This window comes from Mustela putorius, unplaced genomic scaffold (assembly GCF_011764305.1).
Source record: "Mustela putorius furo isolate JIRA1106 unplaced genomic scaffold, ASM1176430v1.1 tig00003896_pilon_pilon_pilon, whole genome shotgun sequence".
NCBI lineage: Eukaryota > Metazoa > Chordata > Mammalia > Carnivora > Mustelidae > Mustela > Mustela putorius.
The window spans coordinates 4,428,120-4,449,024 of NW_025422045.1; the positions used below are offsets into that span (position 1 = coordinate 4,428,120).

The window sequence follows — 20,905 nt, forward strand, 5'->3', positions numbered from 1 at the left end:
TAATTCCAGGCCTTTACTTTTCAATTATTATAACACAGCTTTCCAACTTTTCTCCTTCCCTACAGTCTTTCCCAGTTCTATTTCATTCTCTAGATTAATGCTAACAAGAACTTCTTCAAAAGCCCGATTGTGTTATTTTTTTAAATTTAAATTCACTACTTCTTCCCACATTGCACAGGAAAACATTCAAATGTCATAGCATGGCATATCTGCTCCTGTCCTAGAGTGTTTTCTCTCAAATCTAAGTCAGAGCCTACAATGTCTCCATCTTCAATTTTGCATATGCTTCTTTCTTTCCATATAGATCTTTCATTCTTTCCTTAGAACTCTTACACACTTTAAAAAGACTCCCCTCATGCTTCATCTCAACTCTCCTTAATTATCAGGTTCAGGTTATATGGCTTTCTTATATTACTTTATCAGAGCACTTACCCATCGATCGGTATTCTCTCCTCCATTAGAATGTGAGCTCCTGGAAAAAATAAAATCTATCCTTGATATCTAGACATTCATTTATTCATCCAACTTAAATTTACTATGCAACTATAAGATAGTAAACCAGGTTAGGTGTTTGTTACATAACTGTGAACAAAACAATTATGTTCCTGCCTTTGCATAGTTTATAATATAGTCAAGAAGAAAGGCAAATAAGCAAATACTGTGATATGTTAAAAAAGATTATGAGAGTAAAATGGGGACCTTCTTTAGGATGTACGTCAAACAAATGCAAACATTTATTGAACTAAATGTTTTCTAAGAGGTATGTATAAATTATAACTTCACCATAGGTATAAGTGGACCAGGTTCATCACATCCTTGCCAACATTGACTCTGCTTAACACAGGGTTGTCACAAACCTTCAATTTGTAAAAAATGTAGTATCTGCAAAGTACAACAAAGTAAAGTGCAGTAAAATGAGGTATGCTTGTACTAAAAATCAAGGAAAAAAAACACATGCATGATCAAATACATCTTATAAAAGAGGTCTGATTAAGCACAAGTAAAATACTAAGACTAGATTTATATATATATATATATAATCAGGGTTACTGAAATGCATGGCTAAGATAATTTCAAAATAATTACTTGCAACACTATACATTTTACTAAATAAAAAGTAGTATTAAAAAATCAAAAGCCAAGTCTTTCTGGGATTCAGAAGTCTGAAGAAATCACTGTCTAGCTTTTTTAAAAGAGCAAATTCCAAAGGAAACCCTGCCTCTCCCTTGGTTCACTGCCAAATGATTCACAACTAAAATATTTCTGGGATATGGGAATATGGGACAAAGTTAAAAAAGAAAAATCATGTCCATTAAAAAAAAAAAAGTTCAATGTTTAAAAGAGGACTGGCATGAGGAAGAAATCATATATTAAAATATATAAAATAGTTTTAATAATTATTAATTAATTTAAAAATATTTTATAATGGACTAAAATAATTAAAAACAAAACTTGGTAGTTGAAGATAAAAATATTCAACTGTTAGTGGTAATAGTTGAGAAGATTTCTTGGACTCGTTTCTTCTATTAATATAAAACACATTAAAAAATTCCAAAAACATGGGGTGCTTAGATGGCTGTCATTTAAGCGGCAGCCTTCAGCTCAGGTCATGATCCCAGGGTCCTGGGATTGTGTCCCACATCGGGCTCTCTGCTCATTGGGGAGCCTGCTTCTCCCTCTCCCTCTGCCTGCTGCTCTGCCTACTTGTGTTCTCTGTCAAATAAATAAATAAAATCTTAAAAAAAAAATTCCAAAAACAAAGAAGTTACTACTTTGGATAACAAAATTTATATTTTACAAATGATGCACATATTTCTGAAACTTTTAACCCACATTAAAGGACGAAGAGACACAAATTAAATAAGTCCATTTCTTCTTAAGTCCAAATTGGCTACAGCAACATCAGGTGATAACTTTTCCAAATTGATCTATGTGGTCCTCGGAAATTTAATCAGTATAGATGAGAAAAAATAATTTATGTTTTATCACACATTAACCTTTTCAGTTGAAATAATGAGATTTTTCTGGAAAACACTCTCATCTCTGCTTTGAGTAGCATATTTCAACACTCAGTTGAAATTTGTGCCAAGAGATAGGGGATCTATCCCCAAACCTATAACACCACAGAAGGTTTGTCTTTTTAAAAACAAATTGATGGTTGACCAACAAGGAACTGTTAACTGGTAACTTTTCAGAAGCATGTATTTTTTATTTTTAATCTTAATTTTTGGCTTTTGCAATGGAATTTCATCGTTTTTAAAGATAACTTTATTAACTTGCAACAATCATTTAAAAATAGTATATAAAAACTGTCACAATGGGTCAGAAGCAAGGTTTACATTGGCTCTAAATTAACCCTGACAGTGGCAAGATTCAACTTTTTGAGCCAATCTCAACAGACTGGTGATATAGTTCAAATTATTAACATAACACGCAATGATACATATTGCTCTTGAAAAAAGCAAATTATTTTCCTATTTACAGTTTTTGGAAAAGGTCTACTATAAAAATATTTCTCTTCTCTGTTTCCCTGCCATGATAATGTTAAAACATATCCAGATTCTCCTCAAACATCAACCATTAAAAGTATAACATTCCATTTTAGCTGAAACATTCCTTCACGTGGCCAATATATTTTTTCAAGGCACTCTAAGAACTCTCAAAGACACTAAAATAAAAATGTTCATCTTGTCCACTGATCTAGGCATATTTCCCCTCAAACTTTTCTAATTTGAACATTGTTAGAACTAGTTTTTCTTCATTTTCCATGGTAGAGTCCTTAAGTTATTTTTCTTTTATTTGGAGCTTCTCCTTCATTTTCAACTTGCTGAATAGGCAGACTTTTGGTTTCCATGGAAACTGGATTCCTGCGGCTGCGTGTAGGCATTCTTGTTCCACCAACCTAAGAGATGAAGCAAAGAATGGTTTAACATGTTTACAAAATATTTATATACAGTTAACTCTGCTCTGTATTATTTATATATGTACTAATTACCTTGCAACTCATCCTTTATATGGTTTTAATCTCCAGCTATCTGGCTGCTTCTAAACAAGCTTTAATCTGACACAGTTTAAGGTACTAAACTTTCAAACAGCAATCAGGGAAGGAAGAGGTAAGGGTAGATAGAGAGAAGCAGGGGAAAACCACTCTTTGTGTTAATTCTGGAAGAGGCTGAAATGTTAAATTAGAAAATGATGGAAGGACAGTACTATTGAGCAATGTGTTTGCAATAATGACACTGAAGGGCAGGAGAAAGCAAGAAATGAAAAATACGGAGAGAGAGAAAGGAAATAAAAGAAACAGGTCAGAGGTGGTCAAGAGGGAGAAAAATATTACAGAATTGGAGAAAGGGACAAAGAATAAGACAGATGAGTCTATAGGAAAAAGCGGGGGGGAATAAATGTGAAAAACAGGAAAGCAAAAGAGAAAATAACTCAAGTAAAAAGGAAAAGTTGAGGGACTAAAAGAGAAGATTCTTGTAAGAAAGAAAGAGAAAGGGGGAGAAAAAACTGGAAGGAGGCTACAGAGGAAAAAAGGAAGAGAAGTGGGAGGAAGAAAGTTTGTTAGGGTGCTGGCTCTATCTTAATATCGACTCCTCCTCAGGACAACTAGCTGCCTACCCTCACTGACTACAGAAATGGGAAGGCATATTCTTAGGATACAAGCCCTTGCTAACTGTAGTCCTACTGAAGATGAGAGCTGGAAATTCTGTCATCTCTTTGGCCAGTGAGAACAGATAGTTTTTAAAAGGGGTAATGGATAAAGTCAGCCTTTGGAGAGAAGGGCCAAAGCTGTACAGCCTAAAGCCATTTGCCCAGAACCTATCCATTTCTGCCTCTATTTTCCCTGGCCACCTTGCATCCTTTGTTTCTTTACATCCTATCTACTGAATTACAGACCTGATGGTGATGGGTGATATTGCTACTCCAAACACATTCATTTTTCCTAATAGACATATTATTAGCATTGCTCCACCGGGCTACTGGCTCACTAAGAATGAATCAGACTCCAGCTTCCCTAACCTAATAAGTTATCTCTTCAGAGGCATTTTTTGGTTTACGATCAGGTGACCATAAAGGAAAAAGTCCAGCTGGGATTTGAGTATGCCAGTGTGTTTGTCTGAATCTGATGAACTTTTCTAACACAGTAATTAGAAAAAAGCTGTGATTTTTAGATTATCTATACTACTGCCCACTCAGCTGGTATCTACCATAAGATTACACTGACCACCCTATCTATTTTATCGCTGTGGAAAGCATTTTGAAGCTTCCATTGTAAGATTTTTTTTGTGTGTGTAAAATGAATGTTTATTATAGAAGTTGTAGAAGGAGAGAAGGGACTGGCACAGAGACTTTGCAAAAGGACTGGAAGAGGAAGAAGTCAAAAGTAGCATAGGAAACAAATGAGATTCTCCTATTAATCTCTTCTCCCTGCAGCAGGAGGCAGACACGGACTCTATTAGGGTGTCTCTCAGGGTTAGTACCTAAGGCACTACACAAAGATGAGAAATGAGTTCAAGTGGACAGGAACTAAAGGACTGTATCAGAGGCAGATACATTTGTTTTATGAGTTGTTTTTTTAAAAGATTTTGTTTAGAGACAGAGAGAGACAGCTAGAGAGGGAACACAAGCAGAGGGAGTGGGAGAGGGAGAACCAGGCTTCGTGCTGAGTAGGGAATCTGATGTGGGGCTTGATCCCAGGACCCTGTGATCATGACTTGAGCCAAAGGCAGACAGGTGCTTAACGACTGAGCCACCCAGGTGCCCCTGTTATATGAGTTTTGACACCACGAAATATGTGGATGATTTTTGCTTCATATAGGGTACTACTTCCTCAGGTTTCCTGAAACTTCAGTATTTTCCTGCTGCTGCTAAGGCTAGAAACCCTATCTGTGCTTAACCTGACTAGACTAGAAAGTCCCATTGCCATGGCCTAGCTAGGAGGAACTAAGGGAGGAAGGTTGGGTAATTCTCACCAAACATAGGGCTAGATTGTAGGGAGGTATGTAAGACATCACAAAAAACTTTCAAGGGCTTAAAAACATACCAAACCAAACATTAATTTATCTACCCATTTACTCTACCTAACAGCTGTCTTAGATAATTTCACGAAGGATCTGTTTCTGTCACTGAAAGTGTGAAGTGTCTTAAAAAATACAAATCAGCAACTGCTCAGTGGCATACATATAATTGAATTGTTTGATTTCATATTTATGTGGCCAAACCCTGAACATTGTATCAAAGTATTAAACCAAAAAGGAGTAAGTTATCCTCATACAGAATTATATGTCACAGGAAATAGACCATAACCAGAATTTCTTTTAAAAAAAATTTTTTTTTAAAGATTTTTATTTATTTAAGAGAGAGAGAGTGAAAGAGAGTACAAGCAGGGGGAGCAGCTGGTAGAGGGAGAAGCAGGCTCCGCAGGACTCGATCCCAGGACCCTGTGATCATGACCTGAGCCAAACGCAGACACTTAACCAACTGAGCCACCCAGGTGCCCTGCAGAATTTCTAAGTAAAAGAGAAATCATTATCCTAGAAAGAACATAAATCTTTTAAAAGTAGTTTTCAATTATTATATTTAAGTTAGTGACAATTATTATATTTAAGTTAGTTAAGTTATAACTAATTAAGTTGCCTTAATTAGTTATAATAATTACTACTCAAATGAAATTTAAACTGGAAATAACCAACCAGAATAGTAGATAAGATGGTCTAAAATATTAACTTCATCCACTCTTTCATTTGTAGCAACTAGTTAACCATATATATTCTAATGGCCAAAGTTAGCTAAGAATGTGCAAGGAGTTCTCATTTCTAAAAAGAGCCTCCCAAACAGTAACATTAGGGTAAACTACTGAAAAACGTAAACAACTTCATTCAAGGTAAATTATTTAAAAAGTCCTCAATATTTGCATTCCAGCTATTTCTAAAAGGACTTGAAAACATTTATGGATTAATATAACACAGAAAGAAAAAAAAGAACAAAAGATATCCACAGGATACACGACTGACAGATGTTCTGGGACACACATATTGAGAAGATTATGGAAGTCAGAATAATTTTGACTCCAAGATTTCTCGCAGCCCAGAAGGAAAATACACTTAGCTTTTATTTCCTGAATACTTAGATTCATTTGTATAGAACAAAACTTTTCCTACAGCTAAACCTCAAATGGAGTTATCTTACAAGATATAAAGAATGAGTGACGTAGTGAAGAGTATCTCTAGCCATGGCTTTACAAAAGTTTCAGACAGGGAAAAACCATTCAACTGGTATTTCTGGGAAGGATTCAATAAAGAGAGTAATGTTAATTATAACTCAATAAATACTGAGTTATACAATACTTAGCAAGCAATTTAGTCCTTAACAGTTTATTGTACATTTAATAAGGTACTGCATTCACTAATTACTAACACTTACTTTTTAATTTTTCTATATCCTACTTATCAATTTTTAATTGTATCATCATAATTTTATGGTAAGTATTCTTCTGCAAATTGCCTCAAATATTTAATGAAATGAAACAGTACACACAAATAAGAATCACAAAAAAATATTACTTTGCTCTTCACAAGAACACAGGGATTCAACTCTGTGGATGTATTACTCATGCTCCCACTGGGGAAGCTAATAGAATTTCCTTTAGTTGACTTATAAACATAACAAAAACAGAAACTTCCACCGATGATGACCGGATCTAGTAAAGCATACAACTTTATCTACCCTTCTTATGGATACAGTTTTTAGGTGATGATGTGATTAATGTGGATATGAAGTTGAAATATTATATTGTCAATGACACAGATGAATAATTAACAACCTAATGGAACATTTAACTGCAAAAAAGATCTTACCTTTTGTTGTGGTGTAGGACCTAGTGATTTAGGCGGAAAAGTACAAGGTATTCTTCCATGATGGATATGATATGGTAATAACAAACTGGGATCTAAAGGGACCCAGGGAACTGAGAGACTGGAAGGCACACCAGGAAGGCTGCAATGTGTTTTATGCAAATTGTAGGCTGTCCTAGTAACTTTTCCATCAGAGGTCTTGTAGATCAGGAGTGAAGAATCTTCTGCTGCATGAGACAACAAGTAGGAACCCTCCTGCAAGCTAAATCATATAAGGAAATTTCAACTCACTAGCTCATGGTGTCAATTTCAACAGTATTTTCTTATCATGATCTATAAGCAAAATCAAAAACAATTATGGGAATGGAATACCACCTCTAAAAATACGTTATGAGCAAACAAGATTCAAGAAGTCTTATTTTTAATAATTTTCATGATTTTTAGGCAACTGATTTTAATTTAAAAGTTCAGGATACATAATTACTTTCTTTTTGTTGTTACCTCAGTCAATTTCTAAGTAGTCAGTAATTTATGGGAAACAAATAGTCTGTTAATTCTCGGATCCACACACAACATATACAACATATATCCATTCAAAAAACATAGCTCTTGCTTTGTATCCAGTAACACAGAGATTAAGAGATATAAAAGGAAATGTGGCACATTCACTCACTTAGCTTAAAATAAAGTGGAAGAAAAAAATGGATCACAATACAAAGTCCTATGAGAATAATAATAATAGCAGCTGATAGGTACTGAATGCTTACCATGACCTTACTGTCATACTGCTTATATCCATTTTATTATTAAATCCTCCACAACAAATCTTCAAGGCATAATATTAATAATTCACCCCATATTACAGGTAAATAGAAATTAGAGATACTAAACAATTTGCCCAAAGTTCTGAGTATAGGGCTTAGGCATAAACTCAGGTAGTTCAATTTACAGGCCATACCCTTAATCATGATCCTCTACTGTTATAATAATCACTTCTGTCAAACATCATATCTACCTTTTTCTTTTCTCCTTACAAGGGTTTAAGGAATTCAGTGTTTAAGGAATTCAGTGTATCAACATAAAGAGCTAAAAGGACAGGATTAATATTTTGTGCTTTCACAAGATTTTACATTCCTCTAGCTCAAAGGTGCCAAGAAAAACCTCAGTTCTTTCCCATATCATTTAAAATAAGGATTAATCGTACTTCACTTATACCCATCTGCCTACAAGCCTGGTAAGTGATATTTCCATTAATTTTTTTTTTAAGCAGAAAAGTAATAGGTGTTGACAAAGGAAGTTCAGAATTACTATTACATTCTGGAGAACTTTCTTTTTGGAACAACCACTTTCATATTTTCATATAAGGGAATGAGTAATAATGAATTTGGTAGTAGGAATAAATAACATTTCAAAGACTGAGCTTTTATTGATGAAAATCATACTTTAACTACCTTTACTAAAAATGAAGAAAGCTCTAGTTTACAGAGAATTCATGGAGAAGGAGAAGCTTCAAGGAAGAGTATTTTAGAAGTGCCATTATAGTGCAAAGTACATGGATGGATACTAACTATGGTGGGCAGAATAACGACCTTCCAAAGATGCCTGGATACTAAACCCTAGAGCCTGTAAATATGTTACATTATATGGCAAAGGGGTTAAGATGTAATTCCCAACCTGCTGGTTTTAAAAGGGTAAGATTTTCCTGGATTATCTCAGTTGGAGGATGTTAAATAAAATAATCATAAGAGTCCCTCAATGTAGAAGAGGGAAGCAGAGGGGAGAAATAACTATAAAAGGAGTTCGAACAATGTGAGGGATGTGAGGATTCAACATGCTTCTGAAACCTTGAAAAAGAGTGCCACAAGCCCAGGAATGCAGATGGCCTATAAACTTTACAGAAGTCAAGAAAAGAGACCATACCCAGAGCCTACAGGAAAAAAAATAAAATAAAATAAAATTCAGTCCCACTGACACACTGCTTTCAACCCAGAAGACCTATTACACTTACAGAATTGAAAGATAATAAATTTGGGTTGTTTTAAAACACCAATTTTATAGTAATTTGCTATAGTTGCAGTAGAAAATGAACACACAGACTAAGATATTGATAATAAGATCTCAAAAAGCATTAAACAAATCTCAAGTATAAGTACTGTCCTCCACCTGAAGAACATGATATACAAAATAGAATTTCTGCCACAGACACTGAACTGAAAAGTACCTAGGGAATCAATGAACTCAACACCATCATTTTATAAAGAAGGAAACAAACATCTAGTTGCATCACAGGTAGGAGAGTTAGAACTTTGAGATTTTTCACATTGATTTCAGACTCTTGAATTGTTTTTTAGTTTTTCTTTTGGTAAGGGTATAACAGAAGGAGTATAAAAGTTCACATATTAAAACAGTCTGAGAGGGGCACCTGGGTGGCTCAGTGGGTTAAAGCCTCTGCCTTCAGCTTGGGTCATGATCTCATGAGATCCAGCCTTGCATCCAGCTCAGTGGGGAGCCTGCTTCCCCCTCCTCCTCTGCCTGCCTTTCTGCCTACTTGTGATCTCTCTGTCAAATAAATAAATAAAATCTTTAAAATAAAATAAAATAAAACAGTCTGATAAATCACCAGATGGAGAATCCATTTTCTAAGATTTCTCATGGACTTAATGATTTTGAACACTAGCTCTATGTTGCTTTCCTATCCTGAAAATGTAAACAATATATCTATGCTAGGCTCCATAATGGCCCCCATGATATCCACATCCTAATCTCCAGAACTTTTGAATGTTTAATGGCTTTCCAAATGTGATTAAGGTACAATGTGATAAAGGAAGCAGAAATTTGAGTAATATGCTTTGAAGATGGAGAGAGGCCACAAGTCAAGAGATACAGGTTAGCCACTAAAAGGTGAAAATCAGGACAAGGAAAGGACTGCTCCCTTAGAGTCTCCAAAAATAATCAGCCCTGCTAACACAAATTTAGTTTAGTGAAAATGATTTCAGATTTCTGATCTCCAAACCTGAAAGAGAGTAAGTTTGTGCTTTTTAGGCCCGTAAGTTTGTGGTAATTTGTTACAATGCCAATTGGAAACCAATACAATAGAGGCTTACAGAAAAAAATGTTCAATTGCAAGCAAGACAGATACTACCTTATTATTTTCTTATTTATATCTTCACAATTTCAACCTTGACAAAAGAGAATAAATCTTGCATTTCTGGGTTACATTCTATGACCCCTAGTAACATATATTCAAATTTTCTGTGAATTTTCACCCAAGAAATCACATAGATCAATGCCGAAGGTCCAAAAAAACTTACCTACTCAATTTCTTCAGAATGTGTTGGAGGATGTTAAATAAACTTGAAATCCTATTAAACAGAAGAAATTCTTGTAAGATTAAATAACAAAAAAAGTTATTCTTAACAATTACAGCTCCTCAGGAAAAGAAATACCCTAACAAAAAAAAATATGAAATAGAAAACAGAATACCAAAATCATTTGATTAAATTATTGTTTACTTAGTTTTTGCCACTTGCCGATTTCTCTTCAAAATCATAAAGTATTTGGTCTGTGTAAATCAGGGCAGTTGTAAAGAGATCACTATTTTATATTCAAATTATAAACTTTTTTAAACATTCAAAAAGTCTTTAGCAGAACTAATCTGTGGAAGAGTTTGCCTTTTAGGGATGGTGGTGAATTAGCTTCCAAAGAAACTGAGAGGTATTTTAAATGTGTGATACCAGAGAAGCCACTGACTGGTGGCAGGATAGTTAAAGGGAAATGAAATATATTTCTTTAGTATCTATTCTACCCGAAATTCATTTCCCCTACAATTTATTTAAAAATGGGTTTCACTAAGAAAGGTGGGACAAGCAGTGAGCAATGCACAGAAAAGCTTTTTTAATTCATGTAAAGAAAAACTTACTCTTCAAAGGAGGCAGTCCTTATAATAGAAGTGGATATTTTTTAAGAACAAGCAGAGAATTCAAGCTTGAACCTGAGACCCTTCAAAAGTTGCACCAAGCCCCAAAGCTGGAACTATGCAAGCAGTCTAAGGATAATTGCTCATTCTAATCATGAATCAAACTTACTACCAGCCACTTTAGCTCAGCTGTGTGCTCTGGAGCAAGTCACTTTAAGTTCCAGTTTTCCCCACACATAAAATAGGGATAATACTCCCACCAGTATTTTCACAGAAAGCTATCAGATATAAATTAGATAATGTTTGTATGTTATTTTCCTTTGCATTTAGGTATTTGGAGACCTGAGCCCAAGAAACTCATTTCAGTATGATGTATAGTAACATGTGGCACAGGGGAAAATTTTAGAAGTTAGGATGTCTAAATGACTGTATACAATCCTTAGAGCTAAGAGTCTATATCACTGTCCTACTCTTTCCCATCCCTGCAAAGGAGTGCTCCCATGCACCTCCCAGATGGTGGGCTACTACTCTTGCTCTGGCCTCCTTTCCCTGAAGTAGAAAGACTGGTATCACTGGAATTTGATTTAATTTGAAAAGGGACATGATTAATATAGATGGATCACAAACTGGGCTAGAGGAAACCTCAGTGTATAAAAGGATTAAAAGTCTTGAGAAGATAAATGATTTAAACAAATATTTAGAAATAAACAAAAATTAGTGATTACATCAGCAAATTTTAAAAATCCCACCACAAAGTAAACTTTCTTACTTGAGTGCTGAAAGTTTTTCTTTTAATTCTTCTGAGGTAATTTCTTCTAACAGAAAAAGTTTTGAAGTAAATGCATCGATATGCCCTAAAATAAAGTATCAAACTTAAAAAGAGCAATTGCAGTATCTGGGGGGAAGAAAAGGTTATACAGTCTTCTTAAAGATGCTTTTACAAAATTGTAACAACCTCAAAGGAACTTTACATTCTAAAAAGAGCAAAATTATACATTTTATTAAGTTTATTAAGTGAAGTTGTATTTTACTTATTTTCCTAAAAGATTTTATTTATTTATTTGAGAGAGAGAGTAAGTGGGGGTGGGGGAAGAGGAAAAGGAGAAAGAGAATTTCAAGCAGACTTTGTGCTGAGCACAGACCCTGAGACAGGGCTCAATCTCACAACCCTGAGATCATGACCTAGGTGATACCAACAGTCAGATGCTCAACCGACTGAGCCACCCAGCTGCCCCAAAACTGTATTTTAAAATGACACAAAAGTATTAGTTCCAAAATATTTGCTGAATATGGAAAAGTTTACACATGTGCACACCAAAAAATAATCTCTAAGAGCCGAATTAAAGAACAACTGTCAAAATATTGGTGTATCTGTTTCCTATTAGTTTAAGTTGCATTTTCATAGAGATGACATTTATTATCGACACAAATGGACAGTCCAATTTATAGTATGGGTATGCTCTACACATACCTAAGACACACTTGGTTCTTCTTTTTTTAAGATTCATTTATTTATTTTAGAGAGAGAGAGAGGGAGAGGGAGAGGGAGAGCACTCGCGCATGAGCAGGGGGAGGGAAAGAAACCTGAAGCAGACTCCCTGCTGAGAGAGGAGCCTGACACAGGCCTCAATCCGAAGACCCCAAGATCATGACCTGAGCTTAATCAAGAGTCAGCTGCTTAGCCAACTGAGCTACCCAGGCATTCCCACACCTGGTTAAGATAAAAATTAGATTATAAAAATCAAGCTTAATTATTTACAATAACCAAGATATGGAAACAACCTAAGTGTCTAACAACAGAGGAATGGATAAAGAAGATGTGGTGTATATATACAATAGAATATTACTCAGCCAAAAGAAAGAAGGAAATTCTGCTTTTTATAACAAGAAAGACTTAAGGGCATTATGCTAAATGAAATAAGACAGAGAAAAAAAATACTACATGGTATCACTGACATGTGGAATCTAAAAATAAAAGTCAAACTCATAGAAATAGAGTAGAAAAGTGGTTCCCAAAGGCTAGGGGAGGAAGGAATAGAGAGAGGTGGTAAAAGGGTACAAGCTTTCAGCCATATAAGAGTCTGAGATTCTAATGTATAATATGGTGACTACAGAAGATAACACTATATTGTATGACTGAAATTTGCCAAGAGAGAATGTAAATGTTCTCATTAAAAAAAAAAGGAAAAACATAAATGTGTGGCGATGAGGTATTAATTACCTGGATGGGAGGAATCATTTTGCAATATATGTCTATCAAATCCTCAAGATGTACACTTTAAATATCTTACAATTTGATCTGTTAATTATACCACAATAAAGCTCAAAAAGAAAATCCAGCTTTTAATTAAAGCACACAAGATTCCACATGGTTTAAAAAAAAAAAGGGGCACCTGGGTGGCTCAGTGGGTTAAAGCCTATGTCTTCAGCTCAGGTCATGATCCCAGGGTTCTGGGATCGAGCCCCACATCTGGCTCTCTGCTCAGCAGTGAGTCTGCTTCCCTTCCTCTCTCTGCCTGCCTCTCTGCCTACTTGTGATCTCTGTCAAATAAATAAATAAAATCTTTTTTTTTAAAAGTGCTTAAAGTCTTACTTCCTTACAAATATGACATAATTCTAGAATTCCAAGAAACAAAGTGGCAAAGGTAGACACATCCATTTTAAAAACTAATGTGTATATACTACAACAACACAGGTTAAGACAGGACACTTAGGCCTTGAAATATACTGAGAAAGAATTATATGAAAGACAGCCCTACATTAAATGTTATATAATCAAGTTAATACAAAAACCATACTTAAAAATAACAATTAGTATGACAAGAGTATAACACTTACTAACGCTGAGATAATACCATTTTTTCTTTTTATTTTTGAACTTGCAATATTTAGTTATCAAAACACATTACCTGTGAAGCTGATGCTAATCACTGGGACAACAAAAAATGCATATAATATCTCATTTTCATATGAAGCCCCCTTTTATTGGCTTTTATCCCATAAAAAGAATTAGAAACATTTTTACAAGATGCTTTTCTTTAAAACAACAAATCTATTTTTCCTATGCCTACTTGTTATTTCCTATGCCAAGTTTTAGTTTCACCTCTACAATTCTAACACTCATTATACAGTGACATTTCTAATAACAAAGACATATTTTAATGCTTTAATAACTGTAGAAAGGGAATATTAAATACAATAAAACATATTTAGACATTTACTAAATATGCCTTTGAGGAGATTAACAAGTCTTAGCTTTTTAAAGAAATCTCAATAAAAAAATATGTATTATGGTATATGTCAAATATGGTCAGCCAAAAATAACTACATAGAGAGTGCCATGCTAAGTTCTATGAGGCCTACTTCCTCAAGAAGTAAACAATTCTCTCAATATTGGAGCATTTTCACCTGGAGGCCTTAGATGACTCATATGTGTGTTGAGATATTTATCTCCCCAGCCCTCGGGCAGCTGAGAAAGGCTTGGGATGGAAAGTTTCCCGGCCACTGCCCTTCAGCCGTGAGCAATCTCTTTTGTATATCAGTGTGCTATCCAAGTATTTTTTGTGTGTCAGGTTGAAAAACTGCTTTACAGAGTACAAATAAGGTCTTTATATAATACAATTAAAGGCTTTATATACATGTATCCAATCATAATACATACATATATACATATAAACAGGTAGTTCTTGCTTTGCATGCAGTATGGGATGATAAAAATAATCATACAAGCTGAAACCATGCAAGCGATTTTAATGATCAATGTGAAAAATTACAATTGTTCCATAACCTTAAAATTTTTTGTCAAGGGACACCTGGGTGGCTCAGTGAGTTAAGTGTCTGACTCTTGATTTCAGCTCAGGTCATGAGATCAAGTCCCACATCAGGCTATGCACTCTGTGGGGAGTCTCATTGAGATTCTCTCTCTCCCTTTCCCTCTGCTACTCCTCTGACTTGTGCACATGCGTGCATACTTTCTCTCTCAAATAAATAAATAAATAAATAAATAAATAAATAAGTCTTAAAAACATTTTTTTGGTTGGGGCAGCTGAAAGGTGCAATTAGTTAAGCCTCCAACTATTGGTTTCGGCTTAGGTCCTGATCTCAATCTCGGGATTGTGAGATAGAGTCCCTGTTGGCTTCTGCACTCAGGAGTCTGCTTAAGACTCTCTCTCCTCTGCCACCCTGCACACCCCATGCTCTTTCTCTAAAATAAATAAATAAATAAATAAATAAATCTGAAAAAATTTTTTTGTCAAGGAGTGTCTGGGTGGCTCAGTTGTTAAGCGTCTGCCTTCAGTTCAGGTCATTATCTCAGTGTCCTGGGATGGAGCCCTACATCAGGCTCCCTGCTCAGTGGGAAGCCTGCCTCTCTCTACCTCTTTCTTTCTCTCTAGCCCCCTGCTTATGGCTTGTGTTCCCTCTCTCAGTCTCTCTATCAAATAAATAAATAAAATCTTAAAAAAAATTTTTTTGGTCAAAACATTATGAATTCTCCAACAACTGTAAATGTACAGGGAAATGAAAAAAAGCAAAACTAATATTTATTTAATATACTATAAAACACTAAAAACACTGAAAATTAAAGTACTATATTTCTTTATAAAAAAGCTTATCAAGAGCAGTTTGAACATGGGTTGTCACCTTCTGGAACAACTTATGATAGGAAGCCATGGGCTGTCAAACTCCTAAGTTGGGATCAGCTTCCAACATTGTATCCTTTGTGTTTTATTATTATTTTTTAAAAATTTTATTTATTTATTTGACACAGAGAGAGAAGAGAGCGCGCGCGAGCGAGCGCGCGCACGCACAGGCAGGGGGAGCAGCAGAGAGAGTGGAAGGAGCTCAGCTCAGATGCAGGGCTGGATCCTAGGACCCCGAGATCATGACCTGAACCAAAGGCAGATGTTTAACCGACTGAGCCACCCAGGAGCACCTCCTTTGGGCTTTAAATGTTAGGAAATATCTCTAAGAGTTCTTTTCATGCAAAATCTTATGCAGGTATCACTTTTTCATCCTTTACATAACAACCACTTTCCTCATTTATGTCCCTAAGTTTGCCTTCACTAAATTCCTGTGGCAGCATATCTAGAGTCTCTTGAACATGAACAGTGGCAATGTTTCTACTGTCAGCTGTTTTTCCTATAACTTCATTTATGTTCAATTTGAATTTTACTTCCTGCAATATCACTTTTTATTTGCTGTGCTTTAATCATTGTGTGCCAACTCTTTGATTATCCACTTTTATAAAATTACACGAGTTTATCAGTGGGAGATAGAAATGGAACACAAATATACACTTTGTTTTTTGTTTATGAACTCATTAGCAGGTAACCACTGACAGAGTTTGGAAAATGGGACATGACTGGTCATGATGTCCATCTGTTATTTATGTAGTGATATGTGGACTGAAGAGTCAGCTGTGAAGTCTGTACTTTATGAAATTAGTCATAGTACTCTGTGGTAACTAAAACTCAGAACTGTGCAAAAGCAAGGCTGGTCTTATGTCAACTATATAGAACTGATATATATTAAAGGATTAGAAGGCAGATAAAGAAGTCGCGATAAGATTCCTTTGGGAATTTTCTTTTCTTTCTTTCTTTTTTATTTTTAAAGACTTTATTTATTTGACAGAGAGAGAGAACGTACAAGCACACAAGTAGGGGAAGCAACAGGCAGAGGCAGCGGGAGAAGCAGGCTTCCCACTGAGCAGGGAGCCTGATGCAGGGCTCAATCCCAGGACCCTAGGATCAAGACCTGAGCTGAAGGCAGCAGCTTAACAGTTGAGCCACCCAAGGTGCTCCACTTTGGGAATTTTCTTTAAAACATTTTCTTAATGTTTTTATGGGACCTGAGGATAAAAAAAGAGTACTACAATTGAGGGGAAGAGAACATGTTCATAGTAAAGTGAAACAGACAAACATTAACAACAATATAAGTACATTTATTCTACCTGAAAAACAGACTATGAACTACAAAAGTGGTTCTCAAGATGCAATCCCTAGACTGCAGCATCAGCAGCACCTGAAAACATGCCAGAAATGTTAAATCTTGGGTCCTGATCTAGACCTACTGAATCAGACACTGTAGGGTCAGGGCCAGCACTCTCTACTCTAACAAGCCCTGTAAGTGATTCTGATGAACTACAATGTTTGAGAATTACTGAACTTATGTCCTGCAAACCAATGGGCTCCTCAGTTAAAGAAACCAACTGAGATCTATCACTATTTTCTACGACATGTTTTATCTGAATTGCTCAATCATGCAGATAAACTATCCTCACTGTTTAAAGGATCTAACATATTGACCCCCAAATTTGATTTTTGAGGAAAAATTATTTTAAATTTCCTTTAAATCTTGGGATCATAGTCTGGCAATAATGACAACAAAATGCTTAAGTTAAATACAAGAGTGCCTAGCACTGGTTGAAAGGAAAACAGGCCACAGTTGAGGAGGGACTATGGTACATGAGTGCATGGGAAAGAGAACATACCACTTGGAATGTTTCTGGTCAAGACTCTGATTTCTAAACAGTAAAATCATTTGTTTTAATTTACAATGATTACTACTGTCACACAAAATGCTTCCCTTTTGTTACATCTGACACCTCCCTCAATTCTTCTCTAGCCCTTTTTAGTTTTATGGCAAAGTTACTGACACTTAAAAACTGTGACTCAATTCTGGTCCTGCCAACTGATAAACTCTGTATCTATGAATAAGTTACTTACTTATTATGAACTTTACTTTCCTCTATTGCTTATAGCAGCAGTCTACACACATTAAAAACTTTTCATTAATAGCACTTAACACAGACCACATTTTTTTGAAAAATGAAAAAATATACAATGTATGGTTAACTACGCTCTTTGTTTTGAGAAATCTTAGTTTAAAACTGTGTGATACAACTCTTTGAAGGATGGATTCAAAGTTTAATTCATTTTGCAACACATTTTAGTGGCTGCTATAGCTAAAAAAGATACAATGATACAAAGATCCACATGCAATAAATGCCTCATTGCTGGGCATACTAGAGTGACAGGATTGTTTCTGGTATCAAATACCAATAACACAAAGGTTTTTCTCTAAATTCTACTAGTAGAAGGCCATCTTCCCTGATGCTAACCAGTTTTTCTGGTTAAAGCCCCTTAAGACAGGGGCTACACTCTTTTTTTTTTTTTTAATAATCTTTTTTTAAAAAGATTTTATTTATTTATTTATTTGACACAGAGAGAGAGATCACAAGTAGAGAGGCAGGCAGAGAGAGAGAAGAAAGCAGGCTCCCTGCTGAGCAGAGAGCCCGATGCGGGACTCGATCCCAGGACCCCGAGATCATGACCTGAGCCGAAGGCAGCGGCTTAACCCACTGAGCCACCCATGTGCCCCAGGGGCTACACTCTTATCTCTGAGGCTCTCTGGAAGATTTTTTTTTTTTTAAGATTTTATTTATTTATATGGAGAGAGACAGGCAGATAGGGAACACAAGCAGGGAGAGTGAGAGAGGGAGAAGCAGGCTTCCTCCTGAGCAGGGAGTCTGAGGCAGGGCTCAATTCCAGGACCCCAGGATCATGACTGGAGTAGAAGGCAGAAGGCTAACGACTGAGCCACCCAGGTGCCCCTCTCTGGAAGATTTTTAAAAGGATTTTTTTTCTCCTAAACTGATACCAAGTTTGTAAAATACATAGATGTACAAGATTTTGGTTTGTTTGTTTGTTTAAAATAGTGGCATCTTTCATTTTTGGCAACAAAATCATACTTAACAGACCTAAGGATGATGTATAGCATGACTCTTTGGGGGGAGCATTCATATGGAATGAATGAATGAAACTCATTTCAGGATCTATCAACAAACTGAACACCTAAGGGACCTTGTGGAACAAGGGGTTCCCTGGGTTTTGTGATTCTCTAAAAGAGTTCAAGGATTCAGCATACAGGTGTACTCATGGCTAAGACTTACTACAGCAAAAGTATGCAAAGCAAAAAAATAAAAATAAAGAGTAAAAGGAAAAGATGTATGGAGCAAAGTCCAAAGGAAACCAGATGAAATCTCTGAGTTTTTCCTGAGTTTCTATCTGGGATGATGAAAAGGTTCTGGAAGTAGATAGTGGTGATGGCTGCACAACTCTGTGAATCTACTTAGTATCATTGAATTGTACTAAAAATGCACACTGAATTGTACACCAAAATGGTTAAAATGCTAAATTCTATGTTATTCTAAAATACGTATATTTTACCACAATTTAAAAAAAAAAGGTCCTTCCTACTGAAGTCACATAAGATGCACTTAATTCTTCTAGCAACAGTTTTTTTGTATATTGGAAAAGTTTCTTAGAAACTCAGCACTCAAGTTGTTTACTGGAGGCTCATTACATAGGTGCCTTCCGCCTAGCACATACCAAAGACTCTCAAAAAGAAAGCAGATGTTTAGAATAAGCCACATTGTTTGTACAATGTAGGTACTAGGAGCCATCCTTATCAGCTAAAGAAAGTTTTACATCAGTACAGGGAACAGATTACGAGTCAAGTTCCCAGATACGCGTTAAGGGCCAGCTTTGCAAATAGGTCTTTTCAATGATTGGCAGTGTCAGTCCGGCTACATCAACTCTTACCTGCACAGACCCTGAATAGCAACACACTAGCATTCAGTGGGAAACAGACTGGTCTTTCTAGGGTCCAAAGTCAAGCTTCAAATGATCTAAATCCCTGTAATGGAATTAAGGTTAGTCAATAGTACTCTTGTCTAGTGGAAGATAATATTTTAACTTTCTCATTATCTCCATAATTTTTCATATACAGTAGCTGGCCCTTATTAAAGAACATCCTGGCATACAATGAAATAACATGTTAAAAAAAAGAAAGAAACATGTTATGAGATGAATTTTGTTCCCCTAAAAAAGATATGCTGAAGCCTTAACCCATAGTACCTCAGAACATGACCTTCCTTGGAAATAGGATCATAGCAAACATACTTAAAGATTAAGATGAGGTCATACTGGAGCAGGGTAGGCCCTTAATCCAATATGACTGGTGTCCTTCTAAGAGGAGAGACACACAGGAAGAAGATGCCATATGATGAGAGAAAAGGAGACGACAGTGATGCATCTACAAGTCAAAAGATGCCAAAAATTACTGGCAGAAGTAGATAGAAGATAGAAAAGGCAATGAAGGATACTCTCCTCTGGGCTTCAGAGGGAACATGGCCTGGTGACACCTCGATTTTGTATTTCTAGCTCTAGAACAGTGAAACAAGAAATTTCTGTTGTTTTAAGCCACTTAGTTTGTGGTACTTTGTTACAGCAGCCCTAAGAAATGAATACACAAAAGATAATAGAAAAGACATACTGGAAATTTAGATAACAAAGGTACTGGACACAGACTTTAAAAGAGTTTTGCCTAATATTCTAAAGGAAAGATTGAGAATTTGTCAGAAACTCTAATCTATAAAAAAGAACCAAATGGAAAAATCTAGAACTGAAGAATACAATAATTGAAATTAGGGACAAAAGTCATGGTTTAAATAGTTTATTAGAGGGGCGCCTGGGTGGCTCAGTGAGTTAAAGCCTCTGCCTTCGGCTCGGGTCATGATCCCAGGGTCCTGGGATCGAGCCCGGCATCGGGCTATCTGCTGGGCAGGGAGTCTGCTTTCTCTTCTCTCTCTGCCTACCTCTCTGCCTACTTGTGATCTCTGTCTGTCAAATAAATAAATTAAAAAAAAATCTTTAAATAGTTTATTAGAGACAGGTGAAGAATTAGGAATTAATGAGCTAGAAAAAAAGTATCAAAAATAATACATGAAGAGTCAAAGGAAAGATAATAAAGAATGTACAGGACATTAGGATTACAGTAAGATATAACCTAATGCAATGAAAATCCCAGAGGAGAAAGTGATATTTAGTGACATAATCACTGAGAATTCTCCAAAATTGTTAGAAGTCACATATTCAAGGAGCAATATAAACCCCAAAAAAAGTACTTACAAAGAAAGCCTAATGTAAGTAAATTGAAGAAAATTTCTGAAAAGCAGAGAGAAAGATAAAATTTTAAATCTGCAGAGAAGAGAGAGGTATTACTGTTAAAAGAGGAAAAAAAAAGATGGACACCTGACTTTTGAACAGAAACAAAAGAAGCCAGAAGACAC

The 20,905-nt window shown here is 35.7% G+C and overlaps 1 protein-coding gene across 3 annotated transcripts in view; it reads right to left on the reverse strand.

Moving 5' to 3' along the window:
• Positions 1 to 710: 710 nt before the first annotated feature.
• The window catches only part of ICE2 (interactor of little elongation complex ELL subunit 2), a 63,072-nt gene continuing 42,877 nt past the window's right edge, over positions 711 to 20,905 (reverse strand). For all 3 annotated transcript variants that reach the window (XM_004758779.3, XM_045067518.1, XM_045067519.1), the window contains 4 exons: positions 11,543 to 11,627; positions 10,169 to 10,219; positions 6,861 to 7,119; positions 711 to 2,902 (listed from right to left, as the gene is read on the reverse strand). In XM_004758779.3, coding sequence (XP_004758836.1) covers positions 2,780 to 2,902; positions 6,861 to 7,119; positions 10,169 to 10,219; positions 11,543 to 11,627 — 518 coding nt within the window. In that variant the 3' untranslated portion in view covers positions 711 to 2,779. The remainder of the gene's footprint in view (positions 2,903 to 6,860; positions 7,120 to 10,168; positions 10,220 to 11,542; positions 11,628 to 20,905) is intronic.